The sequence below is a fragment of the Macadamia integrifolia genome, chromosome 4 (genome assembly GCF_013358625.1).
Source record: "Macadamia integrifolia cultivar HAES 741 chromosome 4, SCU_Mint_v3, whole genome shotgun sequence".
Classification (NCBI taxonomy): Eukaryota; Viridiplantae; Streptophyta; class Magnoliopsida; order Proteales; family Proteaceae; genus Macadamia; species Macadamia integrifolia.
The window spans coordinates 29,871,948-29,891,317 of NC_056560.1; the positions used below are offsets into that span (position 1 = coordinate 29,871,948).

Below are 19,370 nucleotides of genomic sequence, written 5' to 3' on the forward strand. Positions count from 1 at the left end.
TTAAGATATTTACCAAAAAAAAAAAAATTCAAATATATTAAGCTAGAAAAGTGTGTTGATTTTTACAATCAACTATCTAGAACAAGATATGTAAATCCAATAATAGTTGGATTTAATTGAAATATTAATCTCAATAAATAGGATATTTAGATAGCTACTCGTTTTCTAAATCATCATTTGGGTCATGTTTAACACCCTACAACGGATTTTGATTAGAATAAACAATAATAACTTAGTAAGGGAATTTAGATCTATAGAATCAAAATTTAATATATTGATATAACTCAAAATAAAGTTGTATAGTTTATTTTTTACCTAGAGCAGCATAGCCAATAGATCCTTTTATCCCAATGGTACTAGTTTGAGTCTAGGATGAATTATCATCAGGTTCTAACAGTAGCCTCGCCAAACCAAAATCACTGACATGTGCAATCATATCATTGTCAAGTAGAACATTGCTTGGCTTCAAGTCACAATGAACAATTGTCCCATAACAGTGGTAGTGAAGGTAATCCAACGTAGAAACCACATCAATTGCGATGTTTAATCTTTGAAGAAAGCTTAAATTCCTTGAATGATTATGTGCCTCCATCGGCAGATGCAACCAATTATCTAGATTCCCATTGGGCATGAACTCATAAACAAGGGCTTTGAAATCTTTACCTTTGGAATCAAGACTTACACATGAAGTCAAAATCTTTACAAGATTTCGATGCCGAATGTTTCTTAATGCTTTGCTTTCAGTCATAAAGCTCTTATCAACTCTTGGATGTTGAAGGTTGAGCACCTTGACTGCAACAATGGTTTCATCTTGATCGATAATCCCTTTGTATACAGACCCAAAACTTCCGGAACCTATGAAGTTAGTTGAAGAAAATCCTCCAGTAGCTTGGAAAAGCTCTCTGTAAGAAAGCTTTAATAACTTATCACCAATTAATGGTGTGGATGATGGTTTACTTCTTGATTTTCTCATCCAATAGAGAGTAAGAAAGGAAGATCTCAAAAGCAAACCAATAACCACACCGGCTATCTCAAAAACCATTTTAAAAGCATGGGACTTTTCTCGTTTCATAGATCCATGGATTGTGCATTTAGGCAATTGTAACTCTACAATGCCCCCACAAAGCTTATCATTTCCATTAACTGAAATTGCACTTGCACTTCCAAAAATTCCTTCTATTGGTACCTCCCCCTCAAGATTATTGAAGGATAAATTCAAACTCCTCAATGCTGGAAGTTTCCCTAGATCTTTTGGGATTTGCCCTGATAAGTTGTTGATTGAGAGATCTAAAACTTGAAGCCCCTTCAAATGATTCAAAGATTGAGGAATGGTTCATTCAAAGAAGTTATGGCCCATAATAATTTCCTCCAAGCTATTACAGTCACCAATGGAGGAGGGAATTTCTCCAGAAAAATTGTTATATGAGATATTTAATTGAGAAAGACTCCTCAAGTTACTGATTTCATTTGGTAGGGATCCTCCCAGAGAATTATGAGATAATTCAAGATAATATGATAAGGAGGAAATAAGGAAGAATTGTTTAGGTATTGGGCCTTGGAGGTTATTATTAGAAAGGCCTATGGACTGCAAATTTTGACAATTCTCAATACTGGAAGGGATGCTTGCATTCAAGTTGTTGAATCGTAAATCGAATGCAGACAGAGATGTGAGATTGCTTATAGAGGAAGGTATTTGTCCTAAAAGACTATTTCCACCCAAGAATAATCCTTAAAGCTTCACAAGTTTCCCTATACCATATGGAATATCACCTTGGAGAGAGTTCAGCACCATGTTCAATGCGGTTAAATTGACGAGATTCTGAATCCCAACAGGAATGGTTCCAGATATCTGATTGCTTCCTAAATAAAAATATGAGAGTTGTGTTGATAGATTGGCTTTAAAGTATGGAAGGGGACCCTTAAAAACATTTTTGCTTAGGTCCAAAATCTTTAGATTTGTACAATTGAACAACGAATTTACAAAATCGAGATCACCAGCTTCCCCACTTCCAAATTTATTTCCAAAAATACGGAAATTTTGAAGGTTTTGAAGTTTTCCTAAGCTAGTAGGGACCAGAAAAACTATTTCCAGAAAGAGAGATTATTTTGAGTGTTGAAATATTGGAGATGGAATCTGGAATGATCCCTGAGAAAAGATTCCCTTCAACTTGTAGGGTTTGGAGATTTGGAAGAGTGAGGCCTATGTCTCTTGGAAGGCTCCCATGCAATTGGTTTCGTACCACATAAATAACTTCAAGAGATGAGAGATTATAGAGTGAGACAGGGAACATACCAGATAGCTGATTTAGAGCAAGTCCTAGAGAGTATAAGTTTTCTAGGAAACCAAAGGATCCTGGAATGCTTCCTTGTAGTTCATTTCCATCTAAAGAGATGACTTGGATGGAGGAAACGTTCCCAAAAGTTGCTGGTATTTCTCCTGTCAAGCCATTATAATTAATATGAATTACTCCAACTTTGACAAAGATGCAATCACTTCAACTGGAATCTTCCCAACAAGATAGTTATAGGAGAAGTGAATTTCTCTTAGACGAGTACAGTTGACCAAGCTGACAAGAAGTTATCCTACAAGACTGTTGTTTCAAAAATCAATGTACTGTATTCGAATCAGATTACCAATTTCTTCTGGGATTTTGCCATGGAAGCTATTGTTTCCAATGTTAAGGAAATTCAGAAAACTGAGATTCCAAACAAAAGGAGATATGTTCCCAACCAACCCATTTCCTTGTAAATTCAAGCTGATAACCCGTTGTTGATGACAATGGCCACATGTGATCCCTATCTAGTTGCAGAAATGGATGGAATCATTCCAAGAAAGGAGTGTTCCATAGGGATCATCATAAATTTGATTCTTAAACTCCAGCAAAGCAACTCGATCTGTCTCGTTCTCGTTCCCCCCTGTGATCCTTCTACAAAAGAAGAGAATGAAAACTAGAATAAGCTGAATAAGTGCCATTAGAATCAAATTAATGGAGGAAACTTAAACGAATAAACTCTCTTCAGGACTTCATCAATTGCTTATTGGTGATAAAAAAGAGTTGTGGTTGTAAGATTTTTTATTAGGTGGGCTAGCATAGTCAAAGATTTGTTTCCAAAACCGGTTTAGTGGTGTTGACTAAAGATGGAGTAAGCAAAAAAAATCCAATATTATTGGTAAGTGATCTCTATGGAGATATTGGATTCTATTAGCACACCTTAATGGTATGAAATATTTATTACTATGTGTGGACCTAAGGTATTGTTTCCTTAATGGGGAGGAAACCCTAATTTTATTGCAGGGTTGGTCCCTACCCTCACCCCTATATATAGTTATCACTGCCTCATTAAGTGATGCTAACGACCAAAAGCAAAAGGGAAAGAGGGTAGACCAGACCAACATTGATCGTGTTGTACGAGGAACATACAAGAAGACATTGAGGAGTTCTTATTTTTCAGCCATGGATTCAGGTATGCCTAAAACGTGTTTTTGTAGTGTTTGTCGTGCATGCTTATCGATCTTCATGAATCGTTCCGTATTTATTTTCTTTCAATTGCCACCCATTGGTCACCGCAGAGGATTTCCATTTCATAAGTGCTCTCCCATGTGGGAGAAGAGAATCCGGACTCCGTTAATAGGGGACTCGTATACTAGGAAGGAAAGAGAATGTGAGAGGAAAAAAGTTTAGTACAACTCTTTTTTTTCTTCACAGGGAAAAATTTGAACCGTTGAAAAGCAGGGTAGGCTAATACCCTCGTATTTATTTCTCTCCTCTTCACATAAATCGACCTTACTACTCTGCTATGCTACTTCCGTGTAATTTTTCTTCCATTTTCCCTTTCATTCCCAACTTATCACACATGGGGTCTTCAGTTTGTAGAGGGTGAGTGATAAGGGTAAAGCATTATATTAGAAAGCAACAACTGAAACCTTATAAAATAAAACTTAGTATGTCAATGGGGTGTATTTTCCCTTTATAAAAATTCGGCTGCACCCAAACCATTCCCCTAGACTTCATAGCTAGCTGTGCCACAAGGAAAAATGTTGGAAATAATCTAAAACAAAATAAGGGAAAGAGTACTTATCTTATAGCGCAGACAAACTCAGTTGATCACGTTGATATTAAGCACCAAATATGGCATTATGAACTTAAAAATATATGAAGAAACTCAAGGAGATGGTAGACTGAATCGTGTCACTTAACATTTTTCTTAAGAATGTAGACACCTCTTATATGGTGCAAACTAGGTTCTGGCAAATCAACCCCCAAGATAAAAACAACCCTGTTGTCCCCTCTAGCTTACTAGGCCTCTTTGGAATACTCCGGAGTTGTGCTCAATTGAACAATTATAACCATGGTAGATAAAGCAAATAGAAATTGAAGTTAGACTGTCTCTCAAAAGTTAAGAGAAATGGACAAGAATTCCCTCCATATATAGGAGAAGAAAATACACCTTTAACGGTTATCTCCAAAAGGTACATCAAAAATCATATTTTTTCTATAAAACATGTTTATGACTATTTAGACATGCTTTCAATAATTAACATATTGGTCACTTATGTATTAGGAAGAGACAAAGTGACAATCCTCTTCAACACACACTTCAAAAAATACAAATAATATTTTAATCTTTAATTTGAAAATCATTTAAAAATCCAACAAAATTGATGCGGCAAATCCTATCATTAGATATCCAAGGAATCATCTAGTTTAGCCATGTTGTCCATTAATTTTCTCATGGGATATTCATATCCTTAATTTATTGTTTAGTCAAGTCTTTTAGGCTATAGTTTGACATATAAGCAAGGGATCTTGGAATTTATCTCTTTCAATAATATTTCAGTCCCATTCAACTTGCCACATGACAAATATTTATGTAATCAATGTCGATGAATAACATGAGAATTACTTTTAACTAGAGATGTAATAGATCAGATACAAATATTCCCTAATCAGATACATATAGCCCTAAACGGATACGGAGGAGGATAAAATTCAGATTTACAACTATCCGTCTACAACCCTGACATGTGTAACCCAAAGTTGTCTCCTTGTGGATATAATTCATTCTCAATCCATGTCTCTTAATTGTCTTATCTCCTTTCCTCATTCTCTATAACATGTCGAACCTTCAAAAACCTAAAGATCATTAGCTATTTATTTTTTATTATTAGTTGAATATCTATCTAAATCAGATAATTTTTTTTTTTAAATCATCCAAATTCGGATCCGAATACCTTTTGACCAGATACGATGCGAATCAAATTTGAATTTTCTAACTATTCTTTTACTTCCCTATTTTCAAATCTTAATAGTAGCAGATCGATGTTGATTAACTCATTCCTTTTGTTGTTCTTTTGTCAATCATGGTTTGAGGAATTGGAATAAGCAACTAAAGAGCTAATAATAGTAACCAAAGAGGAAATTTCTGGCAATTCTCACATAAGTATGGTTTCTCGTAGTTATATGCATTCTCATATTAGATTATACGTCTAGAACGCATTTTGAAGCCAGGTTTTTCTCTTTTTTCTAGATCTAGAATCTATTCCAAGAATGGATTCCAAACACAACCTACAAAATTGTCTGATTAACCCTGACTTTTGTAAATACATGATTCCCATCCAACGGTGTAGGTTTAGGGAAGACGTATTCTCCGTTCCTTAAGATCATCACTCATTAAGATCATCACTCATTAAGGCTAAACCTGTCTGATTACATATGTTCGTAAGGGCGTATCCATCATCATAATCATCATTTCATATGTGAGGATTTGACGTTTACTGTTCTGTTTATCAGAGACAATGGCGAAGATACCTTCTTCTGAAGATATCTTAGAAACCCTAATTCACAGAGGATGGTCTTTTAGAGACGTTGAAGATACAAAATTTCTGATTCAAATGAACGTCGCTACTTGCAGTGGATTGGGTTATGTGGATTCTGTTGAATCAGAGCTTCTAAATATGGATTTAATGTCTTTTGGAGGGAAGTCTTTACCTGATTCATCTGTGATTAAGAAATCATCCTATCTTCAAGGCCCAAAAGTTCTTCAGGTTAGTGAATATGTTCATCAACTTCGTTTCATTTGAAAAATAAAAACAAGTTTTTCTTTTCCTTTATTGGACTTCAACGTTCCAGTTATTTAACTGTTCTACTTGTCACCGCTTTCTCGATTTTAAATTTTAATTTCTTATAATTTTTTGTTTAATGCGCTCTGAACATCGTTAAAGATCATATATCAAAATTTTAAATTTTGGGGATTTTATTGGAATCTTTTTTTTTACCCTATTTTGAGCAGATAGTTTCTGTGAGGGACATCTATCAGAGTACCATCGAATCTCAGACCAGAAGCTCGCGTGATAGGCGTCTCCTTCGATTTGTTCTCACTGATGGACACTCAGAAGTAGTTGCCATAGAATACTCTCCCATAGTGGCCATTGCTGACGATATTGTTCCCGGGGCCAAGGTGAGCAAACTGAACTTATTGTTGCACATTCCATCACGATTAATTGTCATAGAAATTTGCTAGATAAAGAGTTAAGTGTTCTTCTGCACTACAAGGTACTTGGATATGAGCTTTGTATGGGGTCTGGATATACCGGGTAACCTATGGACCTTCTACATAGGGATTTCCGTTATGTTTCTTTATGGAATGCTTACTTATAGTTAGAAGGGTGATGGTTAAATTTTTTTTTTTTTTTGGGGGGGGGGGGTGCGGGTGGGGGTTGGAGATCAGCTAGCAATATATCTCCACATGGGGGTATGGTTATACCATGTCAATTATATATTCTTATGTGCTTGTTCTTTGGAATCTGTAACTCATAGACTTTGATCTGGGTCTTCAAACCCTCGGGTGATCCACTTGGAATAAAAACCTAGTGGAGTTCCCGTCCGTCGGTAAGCCGGTCGGCATACTGTCAGCTAGTGTGATTATGGTCGTACTCGCTTGAAGGTTTGAGTGAATCAAACTAGTTTGTGCTGGAGTTACTGGTTATGAAGTTGTAGGAGTTAAGTAGCTCTGATTCTCTATGTCTCTCCTAGTTCTTTCTTTTCCTCATTATTTTTCAAACTCAAACTCATTATTTCCCAATAATTTTTAAACTCAAAAGACAGTCTGGATAGGCCAGTCAAATTTCAAACTCAAATTCATCCATTTATGCCCGTGTATTAACATGCTTAAGAAGTCATATGCAGTTGAGATGGTTTAGCCGGATTGTCTTTTGTTTCCTAAAACCCTTTCTACTGGTATTGCAGTTATATTTGTAAGTTTTCTGTGATGCTGATGAATAAGAAGGGAACAAGAGGGTTTATGCCCCATTGATGATCTATGAAAGAGAACGTTTGGAAATCCATTAAAACATGGGCATTGAAATGCACAATGTCGTCAATCTCCTCTGTTTGAAAGCTAATAATAGGATTCCAGCCCCCTCCTCCTCCCCCCTCTCCAAAAAAGTTCTCCATCATGATCCATAATTCTGTCCATTGTGTTATCATTTCTGGATCTTGAAGGACTAACTCCTTACTTTCATTTTCCCTGGAGGATAGCATTTTCTTCTTTCATGGTTAACTCCTGTGAAGGTTCAATATTGGGAAACTGGAATTATGAAATAATGAAGAAAATGGATTGACATTCTATGAGCACCGAGTTCTCCATGGTGAAACTTGAGCCACACTTTGATTCATTTCCTGAACATAGTTGAAGTGCCATCAGGCTACTGTGAATACTAGAAGAAAATGTTCTGAATTGTAGTTAATCTATGCTAAATCTGTTACTGGATTCTAGGGATTATTTGCCTCTCATCATTTTTCTTGCTTCTTCATGAAGTCGTGTAATGATGTTGTTTCTGGTTATTGTAGCCGTCTAATGTGGTTGCGGTCAAAGGTAACCAGTACCAATATACATGATTGGAACAGGGCAAGACCATATTTGAAAAAAATATCAAATTCATCAATACCGTTTAACAGATCCTCTTTACCAAATGTTAAGAATAGGGGAAAAGAATGATATATCGAAAGTTGAAGTCAATCCAACGGCTTGATTGCACAGAGCCGAAGATTCCTTGTGTCAGTAGGAAACTTCATATCTCAACAAACCAGGCAGATTCTGAGAGTTCTGCTCCAATTCAAACTATCGGTCAAAACCAGACTTTGACTCCATTGGAATGTTCTTCCTTCCAACCGATTGGTATTCATGTAGTCTGATCAGAAATTTGATGGTTGGATCAGCAATAATAAAAGAATCCTTGACTGAATTGGATCTCAAGAAACCGGTCGAGATTATGAATTTAAGGAAGGTACCACTTTCGGATTTTAAAATACTGATGCTCAGCACTCTAGTAATTAGGATCTGTCAACAGATTGTGGAAGAAAGTGCTAACATATTATGCAAAGAGAAAAGGAGACCCTGACCTGATGTACAGTTTAGAGCAGCAGAATAGGTAGGAAGATAACGATAACTGAACCCAGGCTTCGCACTGTTAGGGTTAATTGGATTAACCACCAATCGGTTCCCTTGATTTACCACAAGGAAGAGCTGATTCACCACAGCTGCAGCAGAGACAACAATAAGTTGAATGCAGAGCAGTACTGCGCTTGAGCTTTATTTATAGAAACTGAATAGTACAAATCATATCCAAGAAAGGAAATTAAAGGACCAGGAAATAGCCCACATATGGAGGTGTATTCCTAATCCCAATCCAAATCTCTAGAGCTAAAAAAAGATAAGACTTTATCTGGTTTGTTAGCCCAGAGGGAAGGTAAAATAAAACCTGATTGGTCAATCCTATGTCTAACTCAATGGATCAAATCTTTAAAGCTAAAAAAGGACAACTTTATCTGGTTGGTTAGCCAAGAGGGTATGGTTAAATAAAACCTGATTGGTCAATCCTATTGCTAACTCAATGGACCACTAAATCTGATTCTATAATTGAATCAATTGAACCAGAATTAGAAGAAATAAAAGAACTATCAACCCAGAACAAACCAGGCGATGTTAAACCTGCTGATTCTTGTTGGCCCTTCTCTTCTGTATGTCTTCAGTTCTTACATCACTGTCCTTATGTTATTCCCCCTGGTTTGTAGGTGCGTTTGGAAAACAAAGCTGCAATTCATAGTGGTATATTATGTTTGAACCCTAAAGCAGTAACTGTTTTAGGAGGTCTTGTTCAATCACTTTATGAAGAATGGCAGATGACTCAGAAATATTCAGGTTTTTCCCGCTCGACCTTGAGGCTATCTCAGAACAGTGATGGTGATGGACCTCCACCATTTGAGAAGTTGAAAATTGGGGTATGCCCTCAGAGGAATGCTCCACATCACAATTCTTCCTGTAAGTATTCTAAATGTAATTGTACAGCATTTCTTATGTTTTTATGCACCAAATATCTGTATCTGTGTTGTTAATGAATGAAGAACTTTCTTATCCTTGTAAATTAGTGTTATTTCATGAAGAAATCATGTTGATATGCAATTCACCTCTAAATGGTAATGGTTTGTAGATGCTTCTGAGTCAATGCCAAGAGCATCAGGACCTACCCTTGTTAAACCTGGTGGTGGAAATTCTTTGAATCAGAATCTTGATTCAAAAGTGGATGAGATGGATGGTGATCAGAAGGCGGCTTCCTTGACTGCAAACTCTGAAGGGAATCCAAGTTCTTCTGAGGCCAGACCAAAAGAAGGTATCGGGCAATTTAATATTGTTGTCCTAATATTTTCTTCTGAATAATTTCAGAAATTTGTACTTCTTCCCCCTTCTCTTTTGTTCTGAAGTGTCCATACTACTTTATGTTTGCAAAGCTGTACTTATATTATTATTTGTACTCTTACAGTGGCTGAAGCTGTACCTGTGCAAAATCAAGCCGCTGCACAGAAACTCCTACAGAAAATGAATCAGCCATCCCGGGATGATCAGCACTCTCGGCACTTTAAAGGTCCAAGAAATAGAGGAAAAGAAAAGGAAGAAGACTCTTTAACTCTAGATGAATGGGAGAGGATAAAGGGTGGGGGAAAGCCAAAATTAAGAGATGAGATTCAAGATATCAGTCGTGATGAGGAGATCGCTTGGCAGCTTCAAAATCAATTAGATATTGAGGATTCCCATGTATGCATTTTGTATCTTTTCTTGTGGTATTTTTTATTTTTGTTAAAGTTCTTGTATGATTATTACCATCATTTTTTTTTGGGGGTGGGTGGGGGTGAGGAATGAGGTAAATAAAGGTTCAAAAAGATTACAACAGGAGGCTTGATCAACGCGACAGATGACCAATAAAAAAAACACAAAACCCAAAAGAGGGTTTATTACTCTTTTTTTATTTATTTATTTTTTATTTAGGGGTGTTTTGTCTTGCTACTTGGATCTTATTTTTGGTTGAACTTGTTCAGGTGAAAGCAGGTAAAGATTTGGAGGCAGAGAAGATACGGATGAGTATGTTCAATTTTGAGAGAAGAGATGAACTGAGAAACCAAGGCAGGATGGGATCTAGAGGGAGAGGGAGAGGAAGGGGGAGAGGAAGAGGAAGGAGATTCTGATGATCAGTTCATCCTCGTTTTTTCATTTGGTCATCTTCTTTGGTAGGTCTTGTGGGTTTCTTGTTCCTTACACTACAAACAAAAGAATTCCGTTTTTGACTTGGTACACTTACAAAGTTTCACGATTCTTTTCCTGAAGGCCAACCATTTTCACAAGCTGGAATAGAGTCCCCGTGGCCTGAAGTTGGTGTTGCAGTGTAAAGGTATGCATTTACCTTAGGAGTTCCACTATTACTGATCTTAATGGTCATGCACATTGTTTCATATTTTATTTTTATGACAATTATAAATTGTCAGTAAATCATGTTTGGGAAACTACTTTGGATGTGATTGGGCTTTACTTTTGTCCCCCTCCCCCTCCCCACCCAAAAAAAAAAAAAAATCTTCTCACTGTAACATATTTGATTTGGACACCATTAATCTTACTGTGTCAGAATTGGTGGCTTACTGTAATAACAATGGGGTTACCAATCTTATCCAAATGATTATGAACATAACAATTCCAATAAAAAAAAATGAGGAGAAACCTTTTTCTTCAAAGTTTTGAACCATTTGATAGTATAATTATTGCTGGAAACTTCTATGGAAGATTCTTTTCGATTTGTCCAGGCCTGAAGGGTGTGGTTTTGTGAGGCTGACCCATTGAACTGTGGGGCATGTGACCTGGCTCCATATAAACTTCGTTTTTGGATAGGTAGTGAGGTGAAGTTGGGACTCAGTCCCAGTTCTTGGCAAACAACATCAACAGACTTTGCCAGCTAAATGTTTTCAAAGGTCTAATACACACTTGGAGGTGCTCATTTAATTAGAGTCCGTGATCCCTTTTTTTTTTTTTTTTTTTTTTATTTGGGTGATTAAAATGATCCAGTTATTTGGCATATGCTTTGGTGATGCCAGATGAGTTTGCTTTCTTTTAAGTTTGGTTGCCCATTTGCAGGTCATCAGTTTATGAAGCCAGTTTATGATGATCTCCAAGCAGAAAGTACGGAAATTATGAGGTAAGTAAATCATAAGTCGTGGGAGACATAGAGAGCATCATCAATTTTTCTAGTAGGTGGGAAACTTTGCACTCTTTAATTTTGGTTGCCCATTTTGTGTGGTTCACGCCATCATTCTCTTTCTTTTGGCTAATGGAGAACAGTTTTTTGAGGAACAAGTGTAATATAGTAGGTGTTGGAATCCATGTGGAGTGGAGCACAGTGTCATATTTTTCCTGGGCATTTTTCTTGTTGCCTCCCCACCACTCTGTTCCTGACGTAGTACTTCTCTTGCTGCCTTGTTGGAAATCATTTTGGGCGTATTGGCTTGCCGCCATGTCATTTTGTTTAGGCTGTGTTTTGGGTGGGTTTTTTGGAAAAGATTCTAGGTCCAGAATGCATTCTGAAGTGAGAAAAATAGATAAGAATCGCCCCGGAATCTATTCTGAGATTTATACTGAACACATCCTTAGATTACTTAGTTTGAATATTGTAAATTGTAATATTGGTAGGATACAAGGGTACAATGCAATGACACCGGAAAAGTCTAGAGAGAGAGAGAGAGAGATTCTGTTCAGCTGTTGTAATGTAATAAGGCACTCCATGGTTATTGACATTGGAACCAAATTAGGTATTGGAAGTCATGGGAATTGGCAGAATTGGTGGGTAATTTGAATTGAAATCGATGGAGACCAATCTGATATCCACTTTGAATTTCTTACCTAGGAACCGAGGTGAGTCAAGAGGATGCTTCCATTGGATGTTTAGGAAATAGGTTCAATACACACTACCCTAAAAGTTGTATATTAATTTGATCTTGATTTGATGACTTTAAATGCATGAGAGAAATCAACAACCATGGTAGGTCATATAGTTGAGACAAATAATGAATTAACCCAGAGATGCTTTATCGAGTCAATGATTCGAATCATAAGTTCCCCATCTTGGAAGCCTCTCCACATTTAAAAGAGAATTTTCCTTTTTTACATTTTAAATATATAGCGAGAGGTTTTGTGCAGAGTTGTGCACCTATGCATGGTGCATGATCATGCAGAGTGTAGACACCCATCCCCCATCTAACGGTTGTATTGTGTGCGTGGCTGTGCATGATGCACAAAATCTCTTGCCTATATTTATTCATGTCAAATTGGTGGAGAACTAGGAAACTACCTTCAACTTTTTACTTTATTTATGAGCATTTAATTAAAAATCGTATCAATTAAAAAAAAGTCACTAAAAATATCAAAAGTGCCTTTACAATTAAGGGTGGATAGATATCTCTTTTGGTTTCCGTGTCAAAGATGGAAAGCAAATAAATAAAGAGGGAGCCCCCAGTGGGTATGTGGATCATAGGCCAACTGTAGTGATATAAGTTGCCTTATGAAGTTAAGGTGCCAACCATTCTACCAATATATGATATCAAATGGCCTGCCCCTCTCTTTCAGTTGAGTTAGATCTTTGAAAACACTGGCCATGGCAGTGTTACTGCAAGCTCTCTTCCTACTCTTAATCACCAACTTCATTGCCTTCACCACAGCCACCACCTTCTATGCAGAACTTGTCCCCAGCAATCCTCTCACCACCCCATTCAACAACCCCAATTTTGTTCCCTCTCCGTCTGAAAAGCCTCAAATTGAAGTCAATGTTGATATCAGAAAGGGTTTACAACCTGATCCTGCAGCCATGCTTTACCTTGCCAAGTTCTCAATGGGTACCCCACCAGTTGAAGTCCTAGCAGCGATGGACACAGGCAGCAATCTCTTCTGGGTCCAATGCTTCCCTTGCCATCCCTGCTTTCCACAGGTTGGCACATACTATATCCCATCCAACTCATCCACATTCAACCAAACAGACCAACTTCCTTACACCATTGTCTATGGAGGCAAGTCCTACTCGAAAGGCAATCTCGCCCAGGAACTCCTAACCTTCGACGCCGAAGATTACGTTTCGAAGCTTTCAAATGTCATCTTTGGCTGTGGAAATGACAATAACTTCTATGATGGCAATGGAGTATTAGGCCTTGGCCCTGGAAATTTCTCCTTAGCCTCTCAACTTGGCAATCAAGCCAAATTCTCTTACTGCTTCAACAATGCCACTGACCCAACCCAAGTAGGCAATTTGGTTTTGGGTGATAGTGTACAGATTGATGGTTCCACAATACCCATGAGTGATGACTCTACCCACCACTACTATATAACCTTAGAGGGCATCAGTGTGGGTCAACAGAGGCTTGAGATCCTGCCGGCAACATTTGAGCGTAAACAGAACAGTGGTGGAGGTGGTACGGTCATCGATACAGGCTCGACATTCACTTATCTTGCCATTTATGCTTACCATAAGCTAAGGGAGAAATTGGAGAGCTTATTGTCCAAAAGGTCATTACAAACAGCTGAGTTTAGTGGATATGATATGTGTTATGGAGGGACTGTGAGTAGGGACATGACAGGATTTCCAACCATTAAGTTCCATTTTAAGAACAATGCAGAGTTGGAAGCTCAGTATTGGACTTTTTTCAGGCAAGTGAATGAAGAGATCTTCTGCTTAACCATGGCTCCTACCTCTGATACTGGCATCACCATTATTGGAAATTTGATCCAGCAGGGATACAATGTGGGTTATGATCTGGTAAATAAGGTGATTTCTTTTAAGTATGTTGATTGTTCTCCAATTTCAGAAATTAAGTAGATTTGACTTCCTTTTGTCTAAAAGCTGTAGACAAATTTGTTCTGGTGCTAGATTATGGCACCAGAACATATGTGTTCTGGTGCTGTAGACAAATGTGGGTTATGATCTGGCTTGATTTACATATCACTTACTGAGTATAAATTTGTTATACCAAACAAAAAATAGAGTATAAATTTGAATGCCAAGAATTATATGATTTGAATTTGGCATAATTAATTCTATCTTAGTGGTACTGATAAGGGTCTCAAGTCACATTCAGGCCCAGATTATGGTAATTTTTTTCTAGTGCTAGATTATGGCAGCTTTGAAATCATAAAAAGGTATATTCTCTAAATATTTAACAAATCATGTGTTAAATTTCTCAATTACTTACTTGAAAAACTTTTTTTTTTTTATCTGTGGAACTGTGAACAGTTCTCATCATACAAAAGGAAATAAGAAAACATCATAAAAAAGTCCTAGTTTTGGAAATTCACAAAACATTTGAGTAAACAACAATCCAATGCACGAGGCTCTCACTACTATGGGGTCTGGGAGGGGCAAATATATGCAGCCTTACCCCTGCTTCGGTTTTGCAGAAGATGCTGTTTCCAAGTTTTGAACCCGCAATCAGTGAGGGAGAATAATCTCTCCCGACACATGGAACCTGTGTCCACAGTCCTTGTTTTGCCCTGTGGCTGCTTGACAGAGAAACTTAGTGGACTTATTAGCGATATCAGCCTCTAGTCATGTGACAAATTTCAATTGCAATATTGAGAACATAAAACTGAGAAAATCATAATTTGACAATAGTTGGATTGTTGAAAATATAAGAAAAATCCATATATGATGGACTATATGGATGAGAATTGAGATGATGTGTAGAAAATGTAGATCATCATCTATCCTTCGAAATATTAGAACAGAAATATTAGCTGTGTACATGACTCCTTACTCATGAAGATTAATATTTTTTCCTTAAGACAAGTTGTTCTTTGGAGCTTTTCGTCGGTGGATGTGAGCAGATCTCAGGCCAAGAATATTTACAAATGGTTTGAAATTAATCCCCAATGTTGTATAGTATCCTTCCAAGACAATTCGAAGTCCTTGGTCAAGGGATTCTCCCTTCTTCCGTGCCATTGGCTAAAGGAAAACTCGGTCCTTGATTTATTGCTCATGCCATGGTTTTTCTTGAAGTTTGGTTTCACTATTCATTATTGCACTCAGAAAGTGCAGGAAGATTGCCTAGGCCAAGAAAAGTGTTATTATGGGCTAGTGCCATTCATCTTGGCCTTTCATGGATGCTAATTTTCGGATCATTCCTAGGAAGATAAGGCAAGATCTCAATAAATTGGAACCAGAATGTGATGCCAAAGAGGTTATACATACATCCATCAATCACACACAAGGTTCCTCCAAAGCTTGTACCTTTGTGAGCCATGGTAGGATATTTTCTCCAACTTGGAGAGAAGGTTCCCATTAATGGACTAATACAGAAATTAGGAGTAGAGAATATGATGCTGAAGAAATAAATAGGAATAAGGTCAATTCCCCACAAATAGCATACTCTTCTTCTCCCCACTGTGAAGAAAAGAGTTCCCTGCAGAGTTCCATCTGGGCCAGTCTAAAATGGCTATGGTGATGAGGGTTCTACATCTTTGACATAAAGGAGATGCCTCTCAGTCCCTCACCTAGGTTATACTAGCTTAGATCCACTCCCCCCACTCAATTTTCTGTCATTATCCTAATCTTAACCTATATATTCCCAAACTCTCCTACAGAATTTCTTTTTCTTATTCCTCCAATAGAGAAAGCTTTCCTTCTTTCATGGCTTTTTTAAGAACTTTCTTTTTGGTAGGAAGGCTTTTTAAAATTCTTAGTTTACTCGTTAATGGCACATTTTCAGCATTTTTTTTCCCCGCTTCTTTTTAAAACATAACCCCTAAGTATGCATCGAGATATAAGGGGGTACTCAATGCACGAAGATCCCATCAAGTCTTACCACTGATTCGCAGTCTGTTTCTTAACTCAAATTCATGACCACTAGTAATCACTAGGTTGCAATGGAACAACATTTGAGGCCCGCCCTCTAATAGCAGAAATGGATAGCTCCCCTTAAAAACCCTCTCCAAGCAAGCAGCCTAGAAAAACAAGTTTGCCTTTACTTCCGATACCTTGTGCTGAATATAGTGAGATTGTCTATTTTTCATTTTTTATTTTCTAGGGAGGGTATTCCACAATTTATTTAATTTTTTTATTTTTTTTGGGAAAACATTCTTGAAAGGCATCAAAAGAAAACTAAAGAACCAATCCTCAAGAATAATTCTTTTTTCAAATTGCCATCCTGTTGGAGAATCAAAATTTCCTTGGAATCCCTTCAGAGAAGTGATAACAAACATTTCATACACTTTCCTTTACAACACCATTGGTGTTGCCCTCTTCGTGGTAACACCACAAATAAACGACGAGGAAAGAAGAATCACACGATAAATTTGAGCTATTCTTTTACAAAAAAAAATTCTTCGATTTAGGTAAGTCTATTCTCACTTAGTGTTGTGTGTGGGTGGGTGGGGATACACACTAATATCCAAATTATTATTACACATGCATAAGCATACGTGAGATACATATGAATACAAAAAGGGATATTTGATTGAAGGGGAAAGATTGCAACCCGATTGCATGCATCTCACACCAAAGTGGGAGCCAATGAGAGGAGGGGGCCAGGGCATTGGTCATGGGGAGCGGGATAGTCATTTATCCTTCCCTGTGAGAGGATGCAGGCTATACATAGCTTGGCAATCCTTCACCATTGATTGAATTAGACTTTGAAATTTGATATATGGTTAATCTAGACCATATCCTCTATCCAATTATCAGAATGGACACATCATCTGTCCATTCACCGGCACACACCCTTGTGATAATAATAATTCACAGAAAAAAAGGAAGCAAATCATACATGTCGTGATTCTAAAACCCCCTTTATTTTAATTATAAACATCCTAAATTCCAACTAATAATACTGAAAATTACTGTTATCCCATCAAAGATCTCAACACATATGTTGAAGCAGAAAGGTTTGTGAGCCTTTATTCTGTTAAGGGCAGCAGCAACAGAGCATCTCCAAGCAGCATTCGCAAGTCTCAAAGCAGCAGAAGCAGCAACACAGTGCGAACAAACTGCCCAAATCACACACAACATACACACACATGCATATTAATCCTCTTTGTATTTAGCTTTCCATCAATAACCCACCAAGCCCAACAACAAAGAAGACTAGCTACGTTAATCCCTTCTTTTATAATTAGAGTTGGGCTTGTCTCTGTGACTTCCCATCTCCATTGTCTTTCCTTTCTGCCACTATCAGATTCTCAGGTTATTTTCTTTTCCTGTAAACTAAGCCAACCCCCACCACCCCAACCCCACTTCTTCTTTTTTTTTTTTTTTTTAATCTTTATCTGAGTCAAAACGCTCAGGAATTCTATAGGATCATCTTTTCTTTTTCTTTTTCAGAAAGTTTATACTCAAAGAATGATGGCAAAAGAAATTGAAAAACAGAGAGAGAGAGAGCAAACCAAGCGTAGAAGCAGCCCCTCTCCTCATGGCGTTTCCAGACGTGCTCCATGTATGACATCTCTTGTAACGTTGGTGCATCCATTTGACCTCTTCTGTTTCTCACAAACACTCACACAAATGGAGACTTCAAAAGCAGAATTGGAAGGAAAGAAGGGCTAGAAAAGATGGGTTTTTATGGGGAGAGAAAGGGGGGGGGGGGGACCCTTGTGGGTGTCTTCTCTGATCTTCGTTGCAGGTATCGATCTGATTGTAGAATCGTTGGTGGTGTTTATACTCTGCTCTCTCTCTCTTCTGAGACCGATAAGGAAATTCAAGAATTTCAGGATGGGTTGTTGAGAAACCAGAAATGAATGGAAAAGTCATTTTCTTAGAATATGAGAAAAGATAGTTCCTACTGTTAGAGGTATTGCGTAGTGAAGAAGGCTCCTCTAAACTAAATATATCATGTTTCTCATCTCATGCTTCTTCTTTACTAGTTCTCACTCTTGTTGACATTGATTCTCACTTACCTAATCACTTGGAAATGGATTTTGATTAGTTTTATCTTTACAGACCTTAAAATTTTTAAGGATCAAGGATATACCGTTTCAGGTGCTCTTCAATGGGTTCCTGATTGGGCATTTTGGACCTGAATTCCAAATTGGAAGCTCATGGCTCTTAAGCCTGTGGGTGATTTAAATAACTTTTCCTAGTGTGACCCTAGATGATGTTTAAAAATGTTGACCATATCCTTTAGTTAATTCCTACATGTTTATTCATTTAATAACAATAATCATCTTCTTTTTTTTTTTTAATGGAAAAAAAATTCAATTAATGTATATAAATCCCTTTTTCTCGCTTATTTTTATCATAAACAAACGATCTTGTACATTTGTTTAAACGTATCACTTATCTTGTTATGAACAGAGACCAAAATCAAGAACCCTGGCACTCACCTGGATATACATAAGTCATCATCCACTGATAACAGTCCAGTGGAACAAAGCTTAGAATTCTCAACCATCTATCTTTCCTTTTTTTCTTCTGTTGGTTCTGGATTCTAGACCACAAGCCAAAGGTAGGTGATTTGGGGCTTGCCTTTTAGTCCAGTCTAAGACTCTTATTATTAGGTGCATGGGATTCTTTTAGAAAACAAAAATCCCTTCATCTTGTTCATCACCCTTTTTAGAAGCTTGAAATCTACCTCTTCCATTCAATGACCCTCTTATAGAAGAAGTTTCACAAGATGCCGGCTAGTCTACTATTGCTCTCTTACATAAGAAATTTTTTCTTTTTTTGTCGTTGTTTTCTCTCTCCTGCCTCAACAATGTAGGTCCCATGTGAATGGGACTGTTCTCCATGTCACTATTGGTGTGGCATGGAAAATTCCCCTCAAACTGGTGCAATTGGAAGCCCACTTCCTATAAAATTTTAGAAAAAATGTTCTTTGTCCGAGAGCATGGTTCATATGCCTGTGTGAGACCCAATTAGAGGGGTGTGACACCCAATTAGAGCCCCTTTTTTAGTTCAATCTATGCGGGCACGAATGTCATTTTATAAGGAGAGAGAGATAGACACAAGGGTGTAGTGGAAAGAAACTCTTTTCCAAAATTTATGGTTATGACTTACAAGGAATGATTGTCAAATATAA

The 19,370-nt window shown here is 37.4% G+C and overlaps 3 protein-coding genes across 3 annotated transcripts; 2 read left to right on the top strand and 1 right to left on the bottom strand.

Annotated features, from left to right (window-relative positions):
• Window positions 1–367: 367 nt before the first annotated feature.
• On the bottom strand, window positions 368–2,658 carry LOC122076391 (probable LRR receptor-like serine/threonine-protein kinase At3g47570). Its single transcript, XM_042641693.1, has 2 exons — window positions 2,635–2,658; window positions 368–1,303 (listed from the first exon to the last, which is right to left on the bottom strand). Exons 1-2 carry the CDS (start codon window positions 2,656–2,658, stop codon window positions 368–370), a joined length of 960 nt encoding a protein of 319 aa, XP_042497627.1.
• Window positions 2,659–5,728: 3,070 nt separating this feature from the next.
• Window positions 5,729–11,834, top strand: LOC122075909 (tudor domain-containing protein 3). Its single transcript, XM_042641130.1, has 8 exons — window positions 5,729–6,046; window positions 6,292–6,459; window positions 9,075–9,321; window positions 9,491–9,670; window positions 9,821–10,092; window positions 10,374–10,562; window positions 10,660–10,723; window positions 11,458–11,834. The coding sequence occupies exons 1-6, from the start codon at window positions 5,798–5,800 to the stop codon at window positions 10,518–10,520; spliced, it is 1,263 nt and encodes a 420-aa protein (XP_042497064.1). The 5' UTR covers window positions 5,729–5,797; the 3' UTR covers window positions 10,521–10,562; window positions 10,660–10,723; window positions 11,458–11,834.
• Window positions 11,835–12,923: 1,089 nt separating this feature from the next.
• On the top strand, window positions 12,924–14,384 carry LOC122075138 (aspartic proteinase CDR1-like). Its single transcript, XM_042640050.1, has one exon. It carries the CDS (start codon window positions 12,971–12,973, stop codon window positions 14,180–14,182), a length of 1,212 nt encoding a protein of 403 aa, XP_042495984.1. The 5' UTR covers window positions 12,924–12,970; the 3' UTR covers window positions 14,183–14,384.
• Window positions 14,385–19,370: the final 4,986 nt, after the last annotated feature.